Source organism: Motacilla alba, chromosome 14, assembly GCF_015832195.1.
Source record: "Motacilla alba alba isolate MOTALB_02 chromosome 14, Motacilla_alba_V1.0_pri, whole genome shotgun sequence".
Classification (NCBI taxonomy): Eukaryota; Metazoa; Chordata; class Aves; order Passeriformes; family Motacillidae; genus Motacilla; species Motacilla alba.
This window is the reverse complement of record NC_052029.1, coordinates 542,338-562,797: the sequence shown is the minus strand read 5'-3', so window position 1 is coordinate 562,797 and position 20,460 is coordinate 542,338. Positions and strand designations below refer to the sequence as shown.

General features: G+C 51.3%; 1 protein-coding gene and 1 long non-coding RNA gene across 3 annotated transcripts; one reads left to right on the top strand and one right to left on the bottom strand.

The window, feature by feature from the left end:
* Positions 1 to 3,699: 3,699 nt before the first annotated feature.
* ATP6V0C (ATPase H+ transporting V0 subunit c) lies at positions 3,700 to 15,166 on the top strand. The gene is made up of 3 exons (XM_038150941.1): positions 3,700 to 4,319; positions 13,065 to 13,248; positions 14,331 to 15,166. Exons 1-3 carry the CDS (start codon positions 4,244 to 4,246, stop codon positions 14,533 to 14,535), a joined length of 465 nt encoding a protein of 154 aa, XP_038006869.1. The 5' UTR covers positions 3,700 to 4,243; the 3' UTR covers positions 14,536 to 15,166.
* Positions 14,533 to 20,446, bottom strand: LOC119706827. Of its 2 annotated transcripts, none has more exons than XR_005258610.1 (2): positions 20,317 to 20,446; positions 14,533 to 19,537 (listed from the first exon to the last, which is right to left on the bottom strand). It is a non-coding gene; the product is annotated as an uncharacterized LOC119706827 (long non-coding RNA). The 2 variants fall into 2 exon arrangements; XR_005258611.1 differs by having other exon boundaries at positions 14,533 to 19,561; positions 20,317 to 20,422.
* Between the last annotated feature and the right edge of the window lie 14 nt (positions 20,447 to 20,460).

Genomic DNA, 20,460 nt, shown 5'->3' with positions numbered 1-20,460 from the left:
TTCATCCCTCTGCTCCTTCCTTGGCATGGGAACAGACAACCCAAAATCCCTCTTAGGCTGGGTTTGGTTTGGTGTGGTGCCATGCCATGCCATGTGGTGAATCCAGCTCAAAAGGAAAAAGCAGCACTGGAGGTGCCACCCTCACATCCCCCCGGCAAACGCGGGCACATTGGTGCCAGCCTGGCGAGAGCCTGGCGCCAGGGTGAGAGGGTGACTGCTGATTGCTGTGGGAGCAGGAATTCATTTGGGTTGTTCTGCATCCAGGCTCTGGCCCTTTGCCTTTGATGTTGTGTTCACCTCCCAAGTTTGCATTGAATTTTGTTCCTCCTCCTGTCGCCCTTTCCCCGAGGAAGAAATACCCCTGCAGCTCCACAAGGCAGAAGCAGAACTGGCATGAGAGCCTTGGTGTCCCCACTGAGGGGTGGCAGGGGGGCAGTGACATCCTGGGGAGAGCTGGCTGTGTGCAGCAACCATGGGACCAGAACAGAGCCAGGTTTGACTGAGAGCCCCCAGCCAAGGATGCCATCGCTCCCGGGCCTGCAGGTGCAGCTGCAGCAGCAGTGCTACTGCTGGTGGGAATGCCACGGTGCTTTCCAACAGCCCTGTTGTGGGAAGGACTTCAGTTACTCTTGGGTACCTGCTGCAACACTCCAGGCATGACAGGGAGCCCGGAAAGGTCACAGGTGCCGTTGTCACTAGTATCCAATGAGTCCTTCCCCTCCTCTGACCCACGTGGGCTTTGTGCATCCTTGTGTCCACTCACTCCACCGATCACAGCCACACCTGGGCCACCAGTGTGGCTTCACTGGCATCTCAGGAGGATGCTTGGCACACAGTCCCTCCATCGGCCCGGTCAGACCAGGGGGGTGTGGAGAGAGTGAGGAGGGCTGCGCAGTCCCAGGTGGGTGAAAGGAGGTGGAGGCTCTCGTTCCAGCACCCAGACCTTCCCTCTGTGCAAACCCCTAAGAGTGTTGGCACCAGCATGTGCAGGGGGAACCACACTGACTCCACCATGACCTCCATGGCTCCACCTGGGTAAGTGGAGGCTGAATAAATACATGCCGCAGGGAAAATGTAAAATGTAATGTTTTGAAAGGAAATTTGGTTGCCAAGAGCTTAAAAAAATATCCTTGCTGTGAATCAGCAATTTCAGGTGAAACCAAATTTATTGGACCTTTAGTGCTGGAGACCTGAGACCCAGAGACATTGAGTGAGTCCCAAATGAAGAGCATGGGAGGAGGAGAAGGAAGGAGAAGAGGGCTTGGCTCAAGATGCTGGACCACAATGCAGGGGCTAGGAGACTTCCAGCAGTTACAAAGGCTGGAGGGAGGGGAGCTCGGCCCTCGGGGCCCTGCTGCTCAGCCTCCCCGGAGACACGGCATCCCCAAAGCGTCACCACCGCCGCAACTCGTGCGTTCACGGCTACAAGGAGGCTCTTTGTTCCATGGCCACTCGCCTGGAAATGGAGCAACGAGCGGGGATGGGGCCAGATGATCTGTGGGAAGCCACCAGGCGGGAGTGGCAGCAGGGCCGGGGCTGCGGCTGGCACGGAGCTGGCACAGGAGGAGGAGACGGCAGCATCGCGGCGTGTGCGGCCACAGAGCTGCTCCGCCGGGACCTGGGAGAGGCACAGGGAGGCAGCGGGTGCAGGCACAGGGGGAAGAGCATCCTTTAGGGGCCCTTAAATTCCACCCTAGGCCCTGGGTCCCTGCTCCAAATATTGTTGCTGGTGTTGCTCCAGTCTGTTGGTGTCCTTGGGGCTTTGAAGCTCTCGCCAACGACAGCACCCATCACCACAGATAAATTCCATGGGGTAGGTATCTGGGCTCATCCCTGCCAGCCAGGATGCTCATGCCACTCTCTTTTTGGGCTCTGCACCTTGCAAGGTCCCCTCACTGCAGCCAGGCGGGGCACAGTGCTGGGAGAGATGCCCACTCCAGGTGAGGGCTGGTGGCAGCATGGCCAGACCCCAGCCCCAGACTCCAGTGAGCACCAGCAGGGCACAGACCTGAGCACCAGGGTGGGATGAGGCACCATAGGCCAGGCTCCATCTCCCCTCACCAGCCCAAATCTGGTGAACAAACTGCTGATTCTGCCAGTGGCCTGAGGGGTAAGAAATTCACTCAGTGACCAATTGCTCTGGACCCTAGAGGCAGGGATTGTCCTGTGATAGTGAAAGGTTTATTTGATCTGCTGGAAACACTGCTAGCAGTGACAGCCACCACCACAGAGCGATGACAATGATGACCACACTGGAAAGGAACATGTCCCAGTGTGGAAAAGCAGCAATGGGGGGAGTGGTGCTGGTGGTGGCAGTGATGATGATTGTGGTGCTGATGGCAGTTATGATGGTGGCAGTGGGGATGCTGGTAGCTGGTAGCAGTGGTGGTGCTGCTGGTGACAGTGCTGGTGGCGGTGGTGCTGGTGATAGTGGCAGTGTGCTCCCCAGATGGGACCCACAGCCCCTGCACCCACCTCTGCCAGGGCTCAGGACAGGGTCTGTCTCTGTGGCTCTGACCCCCAGCCCACTGCTCCTCTCTGTGCCTCCAGCCAACCTCTGCCATGGGCCATGTGCTGCATGTCCCAGTGAAGACCTGGTGACAGTCTGCCGCAAGACGTCTCCCTCTCAGAATCAGGATGCCCTGCTGCCAGTCCCCAGCACATGCCAGCCACCTCTGCCCACTGAAGTGCCAGGGCTCTTTGTGCTCAAGCAGCAGCAAGGAATTTGCCAAAGTAAATCCTGTCCTCAGCTTCCCTGTGGGCTCCAACAAGGCTGAGGTGGCCAGAAAAGTGGCAACACAGGGGAAAATGCAGGTGACCCTTGAGCAATTAAGAGACCTGGTGTTTTGGGACATGGAAAGCTCAGCCAGATTTGTGGCAGCAGGAACTGTTAATGACCCCCCAAATCCTGGGTAAAAGAATGGCATGAGTCACCCTTCCGGGATGGGCTATAGGAGCATCCCCCTGGGATGTTTTGGGATGGGTTTGGCTCAGGGGAGTGCCTGCAGGAGAGAGCAGGCGGCAGAGCCTATGGAGGGATGATACCACGGTTCAGACCCAGCCTACCTGCTTGCCTCGGTCCCGGGGAAAAGGATGGGCCGGGGGCTGGTTGTCACATGCAAGGGAGCAGGATCTATGGATGGGATGGAAGTAGAACTCCAACAGATGCTACTGGTACTGGACCCTCGGAGGATGTGGAGTGCAGGGGCTGGAAGGCCCTAGAGGGGACCCCCAAGCCAGCACAGCTGATGCCTCGTGGGAAGCTAGCAACAGGTCACCACAGCTCAGGCGAGGCGGCCTGAAAGGGGGCACAGCACGCAGGCAAGGCCCAGGATGTGCAGCGGAGGACATGGCACCGGGGTCACGGCACCTGGGCCACGGGACAGGGCACGGGGAACACGGCACACGGCGACGGGATGCGTCGTGGGGGATGCGGCACCAGAACACGGCACACGGACACGGGGATACGCGGCAGAAGCTGCGTCCTGGGGTCAGGTAACGGGACGCGGCCCGGGCGGTGCTGCAGGGACACGACAGGGGACAGGAGAGGGGCACGGGCCACACGGACACGACACGCAGACCCCCGGCCCGGGGCAAGGCCGCCGCCGTGCGGGCGGGGCCGCGGCGGGACACGCCCCTTATGCTAATGAGAGCTGAATCACGCTCGGCGGACCGCGGCCGTCGAGCGGGACGGGCTCAACCAGGCGGCGCGGAGGGGGGAGCGAGGGGAGGGCATCAGAGTCGGGTTGCCAGCGCAGCCAAGCTCCGCCTCTGCGATCTGGGGGCGGGCAGGGGAGCCCGGATACCGCTGACCTCGGCGGCGGCAGCGCCGCGGAACCGGGATCGGGGCGCGGGGAGAAGGAGTGAGGAGCGCGAGAGTGGGCGTCCCCCCTGCCGCGCGCGTGGTGTGCGCCGAGGGCGGGGCGGGCGGGGGCGGTGGGCGCGATCACGTGACGGGCGGGCCGCCGCCATTTTGTCCTGCGGAGGCCGTATTTAGGGCGCAGCGCGCGCGCCGCCGCCACTCCCGCCGGGACGGAGCTTCCGCGCCCCGGGCCCCGCTGCCGCCCGCCCCGCGCCCCCACCCCGGCTCCTCCTGCCCCGCCTGCTCCCGCCGCGCCTCCGCCATTTTGTGGCCGAGCATTGCCCGCCGAGGACCGGCGCCGCGGCGGAGCTTTCCGCCTGTCCCCCGCCCTCTCGTGCTCCGACTCTAGCGGCGCCTCGGCCCCGTCCGGCTCGCGCAGCCATGTCTTCCGGCGCCAGCCCCGAGTACGCCTCCTTCTTCGCCGTGATGGGCGCTTCGGCCGCCATGGTCTTCAGCGGTGAGCACCGACCGGCTACGGGAGGGGCCGGGGAGAGGGTGGGGAGGAGGGGAAGCACGGTGTGGGGGAAGTGGCTTCTTTTTCCCCGTCACTCCCTCGCTCTGGCGGGGCGCCCTCGTCGGCAGGGGCTGGAATTCTTCGGCCCTGGGGCGCCCCCCACCCCCTTCCCCGCTCCATCCGGGCTCTCGGGGGCAGCGGAGGGTCCGTGCCGGTGACGTCACCGCCGGCGGAGCCCCCGAGGCCACGTGACTGCGGCGGCGCCGCCCGGGCCGCCCCCCCACCCCCCTTCCTCCGGGCAGCCGCGGGTCGGGGGCCCCGGGTCGGGGTCCCCGCGGGGGCCCCGCGGGGCGCGGGCGCGGTGGTGCTAGGGTGTCGTGCCCGCCGAGTGCCCGGAGCTCTGCCTGCCCTGGCCTCCGCGGCGGCGGCGTTTCTCCCACTGTGAGTCGGACGTGATACCTGAACCATTCCCCGGATAACGCAAGACCGGTTTTTAACAGGATTAAACATAAATGTGCGGTCGTTTGGCGGGCAGGCCGCCTTAGAGACGTTAATGCCGTTGCAGGCAATGGACGGGCTCCTGAGCTACCCCGCGGAATGGGGATGCCGGGGCACGGGGGAAGCCCTGCTCCATGGCCCTCCCTCTGCGTCTCCAGGCAGCGAGCTCAGTGCGGTGTAAATTGGGTCATCCTGCGGCACTGCTATCCCCACTGAAGGAACACAGATGTAGAGACCATAAATGCTGGTTTACACCAGAAAGCCCGTCCTTTATTGCATTGTTTCTCAGAGCCTTGTTAAACCTATAGAAGGTGACTGGTGCTGGTCCTGCTCAGCGTTTGCTGGTCTCTGATGGATGCAGACCTGCTGTTCCCTTTGGGATCTAACATGGAGGAGGCTTCAGCTGTTTTTTTTTCCCAAATGCGGGTGTCACAGTAATTGGGAATAAAACAGTTAGGAACCAATCTGGCTTTCCTGTCTGAAGGCTTAGCCCATGTCTCCACAGATGTGAACATTCTTACTGCTCTTTGGCTCCTTTCTAGTACTGAATTCCTTGCAGCTCAAGCTGTGTAAGTGCTGTTGAGGTGTTTGGGATCTCATTGTGTTAATATGGCCTCTGGGATTGTGGCTGGGTCTGCAGGATGGATTTTGGGAAGCTGTTCTTGATTGATGCATGTGGGAGATGAAATCATGCAAAGAGCCAAGTGGACAGTGAATTAAAATTAGTGCTTGAGAGGAAGCTGTCTAGCCATGCTGTTGTGGGCACCATGGACTGGTTCCACACCAGCCATGTTTGTGACGTTAATTTTTGATAAAACAAAAGCTTGTTTAGGTGTGTTTAGTCTTGCTTAGTTTGTACATGGTAGTGGGATGCAGATGTCCATGCTGAGGGCAGTCAGTGGTCTGCCACCTTGGATTTCAGACATTGTACTCACGCTTGACAGGTAAAAATTTTCCTGAAAACTCAATGGTTGAAGTGACTTAGGAGCCAGAGTTGGGACTGCTGACCTACCTGCCTCTTGGCTACTGAAGATAATAGAGGAAGAAACTAAGACCCAGTTACTTGTTGGTAAAAACAGTTCACTGCATTTTGCAAAATGGTCCTAAACAGTGAGCTTTCCTTCCAAGAAAGGAGTTGCTGATTTCCTCTTGCAGAATGGATTTTGGAAGCAAAAGAACATGGCTGTATGGCTTTAGACACCACATTTGTGATGCGTGGGTGTGCTTCAGCTGCAACATCAGTGAGGGATGCACACTTGAGTCAGTGCTTTAACAGGAATTTGGAGTGGTGCTGGCATGTCTGAACCAGGAGAGAAGCCTTTCCTAGAAGCTGCAGCATCACAGCATGGTGCTGTGGGATTGCAAGGGGAAGGTTTGAGTAGGGGAATGCAAAGTCAGTGCCTAAGCTGTATTGATGAAGGTTTGGTATCTGTTATGTTGCAGCTGGTTTGTGAGAGGTCCTTGATGAAGAATCTGTCAAGTAGTCCTGGATTCAGTGAGCTCAGAGGTCTATCTTGACCTCAATGATGTTGCAATACCAGCAGGTCTGAGCCATGCAGGTACTCTTGCCAGGGCCGGTGGTGTGTTCAGGTGCTGGACAACAGGTTATAGATACTGCTGATGGGAAATTGTTTCTTAGATGTGGTTGTTCAGTGAAGCAGTTTGTATTTTTAAGGCAATACGGGAGAGGTGTCAACAGAGGATAAACTAAAACTTGCAGTGTTGTGTAGCTTTTGTAACAGGCATGTTGCATCACAGCGTGTTCTGATGGTAGTTGTTAAAAAAACCCCTGATTTTGAAGTAAGGAGCTAAATCTGGAGAAGCAGTTGAAACTCTAAAATTGTCCTGGATCCGTGTTAATTAGTGCAGTGAATCATGTCTGACTCATGCTATATCTAAAGATCACGTTCTCGTGGAGCTTGTAGTTCCAAGACATGTTTCTAGTAAACATGTTCAGGTTCTGTACTGTCCAGGCTAGTTTGATATGAAAACAAGCAACTTGGAGCAGTCCTATGTGCTATGTGAGTGTTACTTGCTGATGGTAAATAGATAGCAGAACTTGTTCTGGTCAGCAAGAGACAAGAGCAGGCTGCTGTGACCTTGGCTATCTTTGAGCCTGTCTGGTTATTTGCAGATTACAACTTGTTCTCATTGCTGCAGTTCCTTATTTCCCATGTGTGAAATGTGGTGGGTCAGGTGCTGTTGAGTGATTAAGTTATTGTAGCTTTTTCATGTGATTTGAGCACACCAGAATGGACAAGGGTGGTGTTGGGCAGAGCTGTCTGGTTCTGTGTGTGCTGGTGCTCTGTGCAAAGCTGTCACAAGTGTGCCCACTGTGCCCTGCATGGTGAGAGGAGTTGTCCTTAGGCCTGAACTCCAGCTGCCCATTCAGTGCCTTCAATAGCTGCTGCACTGCCAAGCAGCTGGAAGATTCTTCATGAAGAGAACTTTAGCCACCAGTGTTGAATTAATCCTCTGTCTTCTAATTTTTGCTGCAGTGAAATAGTACTTTTGTTTTAAACTAGGGCTTTAGATGTCGTAGCAGTCGGTTGGCTTTTAAGGGACATCCATGGTGAAATAGCTGGCTCAGAACATGTAGTTTGATGCAGCTGACAGCCCTGCACAGTCTGATTCTGAATGGCATCATGACTATAAACAGCTTGCATCCTCAAAGGCAAATGGCACCTGTGCTTCCCAAAAATACTGTCTGAGAGGTGGGGAAGTGGAACAGGAGAGCTGCTTGCAGGTAAAAATGAAATTGTAGAGTGCAGCTCAAGGTAATTTTCTGCTCAAAATGAGGGTGCTTGTGATGTGGGCAGGTGTGTGAGCGACCAGACTGTCTGCAATAGAGATTAGCTTCAGCTTTTGTCCTTTACAGCAGGTAAAGCAGTGGATGGCTAAGTCCTAAGTGCTGTAACAGAAGCGAGGTAGGCGATGTTTCTACAGCTTGAGAATGAGGGAAGGCGTCTCAACAAGGGCATCATTTCCTCTCAGTAAATGCCAGTCTTGGGAACATCTGAGAATGAGATGGATCATCATTATAAACCATTGGCTCTGCAGAACATGGCTTAAGCAGTTATGCTGCAATTTGTACTGTGACTTACTGATGGATCCCTGTGTCACCCTGGAGTCACTACACAGCCTGCAGGTACTTCCCCTGTGGTGGGAACACTGGGAGCAACGGTGGACATGAATGACAGCTGCCTCAGGACCTCTTGGTCAGCTTTTTTCCTTCCTAGAACTGGCCTCTTCCATCTCCAGAGCCTGACTGGTTGCACACAAAGTGAACAATATCCCAGCCTGACCAGGCTGTTGGGTACTCCTTGAAGCAGTGGTTTACAGCAGTGTGTGCTTCTCTAGTGAGGCATAACTGGCTGCACTCACTTCCTTCAGACTGTGAATCCTATGAGCCTGCGGCTTTAGGTCAGGCTGCTGTGGCCAGAGGAGTGTCTGCTGGGTGCAGGCAGGGGACATGAGCTGTGCCATGCCGCAGCAATGGGGCAGCAGAGCTGTGGGTGCTGCTGAGTGTTCTAGGCTCCCCTGAGACCTGCTGGTTAGGAAGGGGTCTTCCTACGTGATGTAACACACTGCTCTGCCAGTCAGTACCTGGAATACACTGGTCACCTGGTTTGTGAAACGGGTTGTCTTTAAGGTGTTGTGAGGGAGCCTCTTTGATGATAAAAATACATAAGAAGTGTCTAGATGGACTTTCCTGCTTGCAGAAGGACAAGCCTGTGCTCCTTGGTATAAGTGCATTACCATACTTACAAAATCAAAAGAGCTCTGTGTGCCGTGTCAGACAATCCAGAGTGCCAGTTGAAGCACTCTTGGACAGTTGACTGGCAGATCCTTTATTATTTTCCTTGAACTGCTGCTTCTGCTATTACAGCAATGTCTCAAGGAGCTGGTGGTTTTTTAAGTTCTCAGATGTACTGACCCAAGACTAAAAGGCCTGCCAGTCTTGGACAATTTTTGATAATGCTGTAGGCTGGCAGTGCTGGCAGCCTTTCATTACATTGTGGAAGAACAAAAAGTTATCCCTAATCCTGAAACAGGTGACTCACTAAAGGGTTCAGACCTTACAGCTTCCTCTAAGGCAACTTCACTGTTTACTCCTCGGATTTTCATTGGGGAACAGGCTTCAGCCAGTGTGATGGGAATTTGCATAGGCTCCAGTACAGTTCCCCCAAGGAAGCTTGTCTGTTCTGTGCAGATGCACCTGGGCAGAGCAGCAGGATTTTTCCAGAAGTATCCATTACTGTAACCTGAGGTGAAGCTGCTGAATGTGGTGGGGTGGGAGGGGCAGGGCCAGCCTGTGGGAAGCAGCCCGTTTCTTTGGAAGTGTCCAGGTTTCTGGTATGGCAAAGTAAGGATTGTACTTCATCTGGATGTCACCTCTAACATTTCTCCAGTCTTTTAAGAACAGCCTGCTCAGGGATGAATACATGCTGGTGAACCAGTGCCTGTCTGCTTCCAGGGAAGCCTGCCTACTGCAGAGGGCAGCCCATTTGATAATGATTAGTTTTAAAAGGCTCCAGATGTAAGGGCTCATTCCGAATGGTCCTTCATGCTTGCTGTGATGGTAACCAGTGGTATTATCCTAATTGGAAAGCTGACTTTTATTACTAGCTCACTTCTCATGCAGGTGAGTTCTGCATGTTAGTGCTCTGGAAATCTCACATGCAGTGCAGAAATCTGCTTCACCATGGAGGGACGTGGGAGGAATCCCTGGCTTTGAATGGACCAAATGCTGCTGGAGTGTATGTGGCTGGTTCTGAGCCTGTTCCTGGGATGAGCCTGTGTGAATGTATCAACTGGTGAAACTGGATCTGTGCTACTAGATCTGCTGACTTGGAAGGCTCCTCACAGCCCCTTTCTGTATCAAGGGAGTGACTTGCATCTGATTTAATTTCAAGGTTACTCTTTTTGTGTGACCTGACTGAGCACAGTCACCTGCTGGAGTTGGGAAAGGTTGGTTCAGGTGCTGGGACTGCCCTTGATCTGAAGAGCAGGATGCTGGCAGAGCCCTATGGAAAGCTGTGGCAGTGGCAAGAATACAACCAGTCTTCTATCTTTGACACTACAGCCTATCTGGCAAATGTCTGTCTAGTTTATACTTGATCCTGGAGCTGCACAGCCTCACTCCCTCTATCACTTTTAAAGGGACAGATATGGTGAGGTGCCAGGCAGCATATCCTCAGCCCTGAAGGGAGGGCATTTTGGCCCCAGGAGCAGTACATAAATCAATTCTGGGCAGTGAGTTCAAGGAGTAAATCAAGTATTTCACAAGGAGGTTAACCTTTGAAACAGGATTACTTGGGAGTATGTGGTCTTGAGTGATGTGCATTGCAACTTCTCTGTATTGTAATACCATTGAACTTCCAAATGGCACAATTCCTGGTTAGAGACCAGCATGGATTCTGTCTCTGGTGAACTAGATAGGTGGAATGCTTTTTGACCTGCCAGGTAAATGTTTTGACAGGTCTACCTCTTTAAAGGTAGTGTTTGGAGCTTGCTTGGCCTGTATGTTAGAGGTGAGGGAGCTGGATGAGCAGACGCAGAAACCCAGAGTCCTGGTATGAAGCACAGGTACAGCTCTTGTCCCATTTCCAGTGTCTGCCACAGAGATCTCCTCAAACACTGTTTACTGAGATTTTAGCAAACACATCCTTCCAATCGATCAGGGATATTTAAATGTAGCTTATGAAGTATATGTGCTTCATTTGTTTAGAGCTGCTGCAAGGTAGAGGTAGGTGAAGGTGTGCAGGAACATTGTCCAAGGTGTCCATAGCCCAGAACTGAGTGGCTGTGCCACTAGAGGCTGGGTCACGGTGGGAAGCAGGTATTGTCTTTGCCACCTTGCCTGTAATACTGAGATAATGTCAAAGATGCAAGGACTACTTGCCAGGCTAGTGAAGCTGCCTTGTAAGGTGCTGGAGATGTCTCTTAGTTGGGGTGATGGTAAAGGCTTCCTTGGGAGCAGATGTGCCAAGCTCTGAAGCGCTGTGTGGCCACCGGTGGGAGTTCAGTAGAGTTTCAGTGACGTCTAAGACTGTCATGTGAAGACTGGTAAACATAGGCTTTCTTTCAAACTGTATCTAAAACAAGTTCAAGGTATAAGATCTGGCTTCTTCTGGGATTTTGACTGGGAACTGACAAACTTGTGCTGCACTGCCCCTCCACAAAAGCTTGAGCAAGCTGACTTTCTTGTAAGTGGGGTTACAAAATCATCTTCTCTAATCCATCACTGCATTAATTGCAACACCCTTGAACAGCTTCATGCTTGGAGGAAGTGATGACTGATATAACTTTAAATAGTGAACTTCCCTCATAAGCCTCTGCAGTTTTGGGAGGTTTGTAAAAGATTGCAGACAGGAGAAGTGGTTTCTGCTAAATTCTCAGCCCAGGGTAGACAGTGGAACCAGGATTCAGGCTTAGTTCCAGCTCTTAAAAGGTGCTTCATCCGACAAAAAGGTTTTCTAGTTCAAGTCAGTGATTTCTTTCAAGACTTCTTAAGGACTAGACCCTAAACAGAGCCATCACTGATCCATGTGCTGATTTCCAGGTTCATCTTATATTTGCAGCTAGAACCTGCTCCTGGCTCAAGCTTCCTAAGTTGAGTTCTAGTTCTGAATAGCCCTTTACATCATTTGGTGCCAGTCAAGGTTCAAGAGCTTTGCTATCACAGAACAAATTGGTAGTTAATGAGACTTTCCTTTCAGGCTTTTTTAGCTGGTTTTAGTTTAGCTAAAACTGAGCTTCCTTCTGAGAATGATCCTTGTGTTAGTGCAGTGGTGCTGCTTGTATGAATGGTGTGGAATTCTAGTGCCAAGCCAGTAGGATGACTACTCCAAACATGGGCTTTATGGGAGTGCTGAGTGAGAAGCAGGGAAGCATATATCCAAACTCCTCCAAATACCTCCCAGCAATTCTCCAGGACAAGGTGCCCAGTCTCATTCTTTAATACCAATGTAAGGCAGTGACAGATCTTTGTGGAACAAGCAGGTTTCCCTTGGAGAAACCTTAGTTTTCTGTGGGTGGAGCAGACTTAACTATTTGGTCTCGGAACAGTACAAAGACTTTAAATGCCCACAGTTTAAGTATACTCCAGCAGCGTTTTAGAACAGATGCAAGAACATTTTCTTGCCAAATAGGATTGACCTCTGAGGACAATCTTGATGGTGTCAGAAAAGGAGACTGCCTGCCCTTCCATATGCCTGTCTCTGCTGCTTCAGGGACTTATTCCTGGCTGGCAGTTGACGTGCATATCATCTCTGGGTGATGGTGAATACAGTAGGAAGCTGTGGAGTTCCCAAAGTACTCCCCAGTAAGGCTGAAAGGAAAGGTGTCTTTTCAAGTACTGCAGAATCAAAGAGTGAGGTATTTGAGGAAGCTTCTGTGATGCTAATACAAAGTTTTCAAGGCAGAAGTTACTTAGGGGTAGTGCTTTGGACTCTTCCAGCTGGTCTCAGGTACAGGTGATAAGCCCATCATCCTGTGAGGGTCTCTGCATGCTCAAGTGTTGACAGAGATTATGAGTAAACCTTATACTTAAGGTGGTTGTGGTCCTCTATAACCTACAGGCCAAACTCTTCTTTGTAGTTCCAGTGGCTGGATTGACAAGTGAAGGACCGGAATCCTTCATAGGTGAGGTCACACTCTCCGTGTGCCAGAACCTTTCTCCAGTGAATGACGTGGAGCAGTAATATTTGAGTTGGTTTCTATCTCAGTGTGTCTGATGAAGCTGCAGTGGCACATTTAACTCCAGGGTCAGCGCATAGGCAAATGGGTTTTGTGGGAGAACAGGCCCCACAAAGGAGATCTGTGCAGCTGAACTCAGTGCAGGTGGCCCAGCTCTCAGCTGTGTTCTGCTGGGGTAGACAGATGTGCTTTGTTGAGCCTTGCAGTGTGGGCTCTGGGAGGACACAAACACTGGAGTTCCCCTTGGGACTTTTGAGTTTTGGTCCCTAAGCAGGGGCATGGATGGCTGCTGGGGGTGTGCCCTGCTGTGAAGCTGGCCTGGGAAGAGGTCCTTCTATCAGTAGTGTTTGAACAGCTCCTCTTGTTCATCTTTGGAATAGGACTCTGGGTAGGTCACTTCCTCATCCCTTAGGGGAGTATTCCTGGCTGTCATGTGACCATGTTAGTTTTGCACAATCCTTCCTTGTGCTGACTTAGCTGTTCTAACTGCAGCCTAGTGAAAGAAATGGTATTTGGGGATGTGTGTAATGCATTTTTTTTCTCTTACAGCCTTGGGAGCTGCATATGGAACAGCAAAGAGTGGCACAGGTATTGCAGCCATGTCTGTCATGAGGCCTGAGCTGATCATGAAGTCCATCATCCCTGTGGTCATGGCGGGTATTATAGCAATCTACGGCCTTGTAGTGGCAGTGCTCATTGCCAATGCCCTCTCACCTGAAATCACGCTATTCAAGTAAGTTGCTGCATCTGGTGGTTCTGTTTCAGACTGTCCTGTTGCTGTTTGATGCTCTGTGTGTGGGTGGTTTTGGCTCAAGGCCCCTGGAAGGGCTGGCAGTGCTAAATGTGCTTGGCTATGCTTAGGAGCATGGGCTGGATTCCACCTGTCCTGCCAGATGCCACAACCCCAGTGGAGTTGGCTGTACTGGCTGTCACAGATCAGTTGGGCATCCCACTGCTTGTGTGGTGGGGCTGTGGCTTGAAAGAAGCCGTGTACAGGCAGCACTGGGATAGGAGGCAAAGCTTGTCATGATGCCAGACTCTAGACCTGGATGCACAGGTGTTTCCAAAACTGTCTGAATAGATCTGCTGTTGCCTGGGAGATGCGAGTAAATAATTAATATTGCTTTTGCTTTGGTAAGTCAATCCTTGAGCTATACATCAGGCCTCTAGCAGCTACAGTCTGAAACTTAGTCTGCTCTTGGCTTCTGAGAACAGCTGGAACTGGTGTGATTGAGCCCTCTTGGAATTAAACAATGCTGCTGAAGTGTGACAGGTATCTGTGTTGCTGTACAGGCTGTACCTATGAGCAGTGTGCTTGGCCTAACAAGACATGGTCTAAAACAGCAGATACAAATGGTCCATTGCAATTACCAGGTGAGCAGACACTGATGGGAGCTGCTCCACAGGACTGCTCTCATTCTTGGAAAACCAAGCCGTTCCTGCCCAGCTCCTGCAGTGCAAGACACCTGAATGTGCTGTGGCTGTATATAAGGTTGCTCAAGGTTGGAGATGAGCAGCTACTAACAGGCTGCAAAGCACTGTGGGACAGGCATTGCTGCAAGTGTTAGTAAGTGCTGTTCTGACAGCACACTGAGCCTGCTGGTGGCCAGATGAGCCCAGTAACTCAGTTTTGTGTGTGAGCCACACATGAACATCAGGTGAAGATTCTTCACTGCTGCCTGTCTTTTAAGTATCAGAATTGGGAGTGTCAGTAAGCATTGCTTTGAGACACATTGGGTTTGTTGAAAGAGTTAGGGGCTTAAGGCTGGGTGTCTTGTTCCTTGCCACTGAAATTCTTCCATCTCTGTCCCACAGGAGCTTCCTTCAGCTGGGCGCTGGCTTGAGTGTGGGTCTCAGCGGTCTGGCTGCTGGCTTTGCCATTGGCATCGTGGGCGATGCAGGTGTCCGGGGCACAGCACAGCAGCCCAGGTTATTTGTGGGGATGATCCTCATTTTGATCTTCGCTGAAGTCTTGGGTCTCTATGGCCTCATTGTTGCCCTTATCCTCTCCACGAAGTAAATGTTGCGGTATGATGTAAAGAGATGTAACAAATCTACATTTAACAAAAAAAAAGCTCCAGAATGAAAATGGTTTCTCCAATGTGTACAGTTGTCCCAATTTGGTAGTTGATCTCTTGTAAATGCGCAATATATGTTAGTGACTCGTCTGTCCTGTGTGTACTTCAATATTAACTTGGATGGGTTGCTCCAGGCCTGCTGCATGGCTTGGGGTGGCCCATGTGCAATTTTCCACCCATTGCTGTTAGTATTTTATGTATAAATATGAACTAGAAATGTAATTTTTTTCTCTTCACTGGATGTTTATTTATAAAAGACTTGACATGTTCATACATCTATGGAGCAAGGATTTTCAATTTCCCATGCTATATATATTAATCTTATATATAGGTAGATTACACTGTGGGGTAAATTGTAAGTGCAGAGAATTCCTTGGATGTAATTTTGATTCTAAAGATTGCTGTAGTGTCCTGGTATTGGAGTATGAGAATTTTGTGTTTTATTACAGCAATTGTCCGAAACACTCCCGTGTTTCAATAGTAACTGCGTATGCTCCGGCATCAGTCGTGCACCCAGTGTTGGGTTACAAACTTCTACCATGTTTCCAAATAAAACTTCCTCACTACATCGCTGTAATGAGTCCCTGGCTCTGATTTCCAGCTGTTGCTGCTCCTTTGGGAAGAGGGTGAGGTCTCTTGAGGCAGGCAGGTTCCTGAAGTGACTGGGCAGCATGCCAGAGTGATGCTGCCAGCTCTGCCACAACTTTCTCTTTCTCCTAGGCCATGGCAGTGTGGTTCCCAGCTGGTGCCATGGGCCATATTCGTGGTGAGCAGGGATGCAGGGCTGTGCTCACCCTGATCACATCTGGCTCAGTGTGGTGCTCTGTAACCAGGGGTTGGGGAAGCTGCAGCCTGCGCCAAGGGCCAGGGAGAGAGGGTGCAGGCTGCAGCCTGTGACCAGGAGAGGAGCTGCCTTGTCATGAAACAAGTAGCCTGTCCTTGTGCTGGCCCTGCAGAAGCTGAGCTGCTTGGAAGCTGTACTGTGAATAGTAATTGCCTCTGAAGTACTTCAACAATAGTCTCATCAACAAAATGGCTTCAGTCAAGAACTTGTATTTTTATCTTTTATAAATCACAGGACCATTTGAGCTGGGAGATTCTGGTGCTGCAGCTGCTAAGTGCTGGAGCAGCCTCCTCTGGCCTGAGGATTTGAGTACTGCCAAGCTTATATGGGAAATATGTGTTGGACCCTTTCAGTGGTAAAGCCAAAATGTTATTATTCAGACACCTGGTGCTAGCAGTGCCTTTGGCATCAAACCAAGTTGATGTATTTGGAGGGATGTTTCACCTGGTTGGGAATGAAAATAAATATGTGTGTTTCGCCAAGATACCTGTCCAGTGAGTGATGCGAGTACCATGAAGAGCAGTGGCCAGAACATAAGGAATTCACTGAAGCTTTTTGGAGTGTCTAACCTGGCAAGGGTGTTGCCTAGCCCAGGCCTGGTGCCACTGCCTGCACCTTCTGGGTCTGCAGGAGACTGTAGCTATGAGATGGTTATCCTGTCTGGGTCAGCAGTAATTATTAACAAAGGAATGGGCTTATTTTTATTTTTTGCTGTTTGCTAGAATACTGATATCTATACGGTCACCTCTCAGTGGGCTGGTGCTGGACTGGGCTGGTTTTTCTTGGGCAGTGCTTTGCCTTGTGGCAGTGTTTGATGGTGGTGGGGCTGTACAAAGGTGTAAGCCAAGTGAAGGGAAATCCTGCATGCCTGCTGAAGCAGTGGCTGGCAGAAGGAGAAATTCCTTATCTGAAGGGTTTTGGTCATTCCTTTCCATCAGCAAAAGTAGACTAAATCTCTGAATTAGGCTTTCCCCAGGGGTCATAAACGTTTATAGAATCTGTAGGTTAATTGTGTCTCACACTGACTGCAGAGGGGGCTTTCCTGGTGCAGTGCGACAGCTTGCACCTGGGAGGTGAATCCCAAACCCAGGCTCTGGAGAGCATGCTGCAGCCAGCTTGCAGTTCTGCTGAGAGGAATGGTGTGGAAGGATAGGAGAGGGTCCTGTCTGGGGCTGCAAATATGCTTAACATTCTGTGAAGGGACCCTCCTGCCAGTCATGCATTTGAGAGCACAGGTAAGTGCTCTCATCTCCAAAAGCAATGAGCAATTGAAAGGCCCCCTGTTCCAAGGGACCCTAAGGTCCCTGGTAGGTTGGTGACATCATGCAGACAGTTAATAGGTACTTGCAGAACCAGTGCAGGGAAAAATCCCTTCAATGGCATTTTGCTTCATGCCTTAGAACATTAAACCTTTGTCATTAATATATAAACCCATGCAAGAAGAAAAGAGCTGGGGTGAGCATGGATTGGGGGAGGATCACTGTGCCAAGTACCTGCAAATACACCCAGGGACAAATTAACAGTCTCTAGTGCTTCAGCCGTTACATGTGATGCTCTCAATCCTCCTCCGTGATGACTCCCGGCTGAAAACTCCCATTTCAAGTCCTTTGCAGGTACTATTGCATCAGCACATTTCTCAAGTGACTCAGGCATTAAGAATATGAGGGACCTTTGGGGTTTTTGAAATTCTTTTACTGCCAGGAGCACACTGCAGATCAGAGGGCAGTCCCAGCTGGCAGGGATTGACTCAGTGGTCAGTTTGGAAGAGGGGAAGGGGGTGGCCGTGCTGGCACAGCCATGGTGCCTTTGTGTTTTGTGCGTGGCTGGGAGCGCTGCAGTGAGTCAGCCCTGCGGAAGGGAGAGGAGCGGGGCCTCTGCAGCAGCAGCACCACAGGCACGGGCCATCCGCAGTCAGTGCAGGCTCGGGGAGGTTCAGGACCAGATGCCAGAGCTGCCAGCACAGACAGTGCCTCCACAGAGCCTGCTGACCTTGTTCTTTGTTAACCCTTTCACACTGTTTTTTGTTTGGGGTTGTTTTTTTTTTTTTTTCCAAAGGCTGTGATTTATTTTTCGTTGCTGTTGGAGAAGCATTTTTCAGTACCAGCATTTTATCTGTGATTGCTCAGAGATTGGCTTTCCTGGGGAGATCTGGCTTACAGAGAAGCATAGGAACCTGGAAAAGTAAATAAGCTTTGGGGAAATAAAGACCTTGTTATGGGAAACTGATCCCAGAAACCAAGTTGCTGTTTTCAATTACAGAGTAACAGCAGAGCTAGTGACTGCAGCTCTCAGTGAACCTTATTTCCTTCCCAGGCTGGCCACGGGATACTGATTGGGGGGCATTCTGCTGTTTCTAGCCGACTGTACTGTCCAAACCATCACTGTGCTCAGGTGAGAGTTACTTGTCTCTGATGCACAGGACTTGCAACCTCTGGCCTTAGTTTTACAGCTATTAACCATATTTTATTTTTGACATGATTAAATTAAACCCAGAGCACATCTTTGCAATGCCACTTGCCCTGGAGTGGGAATTTTCTGTTTCACGGTCAAAGGATTTTGTCCCAAAATGCTTCTCCATTTTTGTTCCTGTTAAAGCTAATAAATGCTGTTATTTTTTCTTCAGTGAGAGACACAGCTTTGCAACTTGTATCAGTGGTTTTCAGCAAGCTGGTTCTTGTGTCACAACACAAAAGCACACAGGGAAAAATCCTGCCCTGACCTTATAGTATTTAGGGACTGAGGCTTTTGGCACCCATGCTGTACCCACAAGGTACCTACAGACCCCTGACAGCTCTCTCAGACCTGAGAGAGCACAAGCTGGGCAGGATGCAGCTCCTGGAGGACTGGTGGCTTGTCTTTGCCATTTTCCTTTTGCTGAGGGACAAGCTGCCCTCACCGCAGCATCAGGTTTGGCTCTTCAGGATTCATCAAGGAGATACCAGGGACTGTGTAAGTTCCAGAGCCTTTTCTGGCACTTTGAACTGCCCTGTCTGTGCTGTTACACCTGTGCTTTACTCCTTTGCCTTTGGCGGAGGGGAAAAGGGTGACTTGAGTGGCAGAGAGTGATTTCAGCCACCCTCTCCTAATGGCTGTCTGCATGAGTTAGGCTAAGGACAAATCTTGGAAAATCATGTATATTCCCAAGACTGGCAGTTTGTTCTAAGCAGCCTCCTGTGTGCCTTGGGACAATTTCTTACATGTCTTTGTGAATGCCTGTGAAAATCAGAAGACAAGGCCATATTTCAACAGCCCCTCATGCAGCAGCCGTGCTGGCCCCTGCCCCGGTCCTGCAGCTGCTCCATGTGCTCCCCAGCTCCTCCCAAGTGCGCAGGTACAACTGCTCTTGCTGCCAGGCAGTGAACCTAATTTGGGAATTGAGCCAGATTAAATATAACTCAACCTGAAGAAAAAAAAAAACACGTTTGCTAAAGAAAATGCAAGCAAAACTACAGCCTGTGATTCCTTCCGCCCGTTACTGGGGCAGTAGAGAGAAAGAATATGGAATTATTATTAGAGGAGTGTGCGGTATTGGTAATGCAAGACAGGGCTAATTTAATGCTGAGAAATAAAAGGAGAACATCCAAAGGATTAAGACTTTAGCAAAACATGCCATAAGCTGGGCTGGATGATATACCTGCAGCCTCCAGGAGCAGATGCCCATTGCTTGTCACGGGCTGTTCGGTTCTCCCAGCAGTGCAGACAGGAGGTCTCGGCACTCCAATCCAGGCTTGGGACTGGCAGACTGAGGATCTGTGGCTGAAGGGTTCTGAGGTGAAGCTGCGTCACTGCTCCAGGTGGGCTCAAGGCAGGATGTTTATGGTGGGTGTTCCTATGTTGGCAGTCAGTATTTGCCTTTACCTCAGCATCTCTTCCACTGCCAGCTCAAGTTACTGTCACAGCCCTGTCAGCTTTTGTGTCCCTGGGGAAGGGCCCTGTTTTGGCCACAGGCAGTTTGGGTGCTGTACATGCCTTCTGACATCCAAATTCGATTTAGCAGCTTGGATGGGCCCTTTCTTCTTCACAGACAGATAAGCAGGGCTGAGAGCTGTTTTTAGAATTCATCTTCTCAACTTCTAATTTTGGGGTCTCCTCAGCTCCACCTGCATGAAGCTAAAAATCATTCCCTGCAATACAGTGCTGGGTGTCCCAGATGAGCATAATTTCATGAGGAAAACCTTACAGCTCATCCACTTCCACCCCCTGCCATGGGCAGAGACACCTTCCACTGTCCCAGGTTGCTCCAAGCCCCATCCTACCTGGCCTTGAACATTTCCAGGGATCCAGGGGCAGCCACAGCTGCTCTGGGCACCCTGTGCCAGGGCCTCAGCACCCTCAAAGGGAACAATTACTTTCCAATATCCCATCTAACCCTGCCTTCTGGCAGTGGGAAGCCATTCCCCTTGTCCTGCCCCTCCAGGCCCCTGTCTACAGTTCTTCCCCAGCTCTCATGGACCCCCTTTAGGCCCTGGAAGGGGCTCCATGGAGCCTTCTCCTCTTCAAGTGAACCCTTCCAGCTCTCTCAGCCTGGCTCTAGAGCAGAGGGGTTCAGCTTTTGGAGCATCTCTGGCCTGAAACCATTCTTAGCCTCAAATTCCCAAAACAGTGCTGCACATTGTTTTCCCAGTCTCAGCCAGCACCATTCCCATCTCTCACTTTCAGGCCCCTTTCCCAGCATACTGCTGACAATAGGAGCAGCTTGTAGCATGGACAAGCACTGACATCATGGAATGATAAGCATGGCTCAAAACCTAATAAAAATCCTACTCCAGGCCAGACTGGGATATTACATTCATACACAATTACATTCCCCATCACTTTTCTTTTGTAGGAGAGATTCATCAGCAGTGCCAGAGCCCACATAAGCTGGGTGGAACTATACCTTGTCGACTTCCCTTGAGTACACAGGGGCTAATGGGCCCAGGGTGTCACGATGGGGGTCTTGGGATGGAGGTGTCTGGATGGGTTCTCAGCATGAGGTCTCACAATGCAGTCTAGGATGAGGATCTCCGGATGGAGTCTCACG

Bases quoted from the DNA above. Each gene is read 5' to 3' on its own strand.
- ATP6V0C (XM_038150941.1), top strand. From the start codon at position 4,244: ATGTCTTCCGGCGCCAGCCCCGAGTACGCCTCCTTCTTCGCCGTGATG. The intron at 4,320-13,064 runs GTGAGCACCGAC...TTTCTCTTACAG, and splicing joins GGCCGCCATGGTCTTCAGCG to CCTTGGGAGCTGCATATGGA. The intron at 13,249-14,330 runs GTAAGTTGCTGC...TCTGTCCCACAG, and splicing joins CCTGAAATCACGCTATTCAA to GAGCTTCCTTCAGCTGGGCG.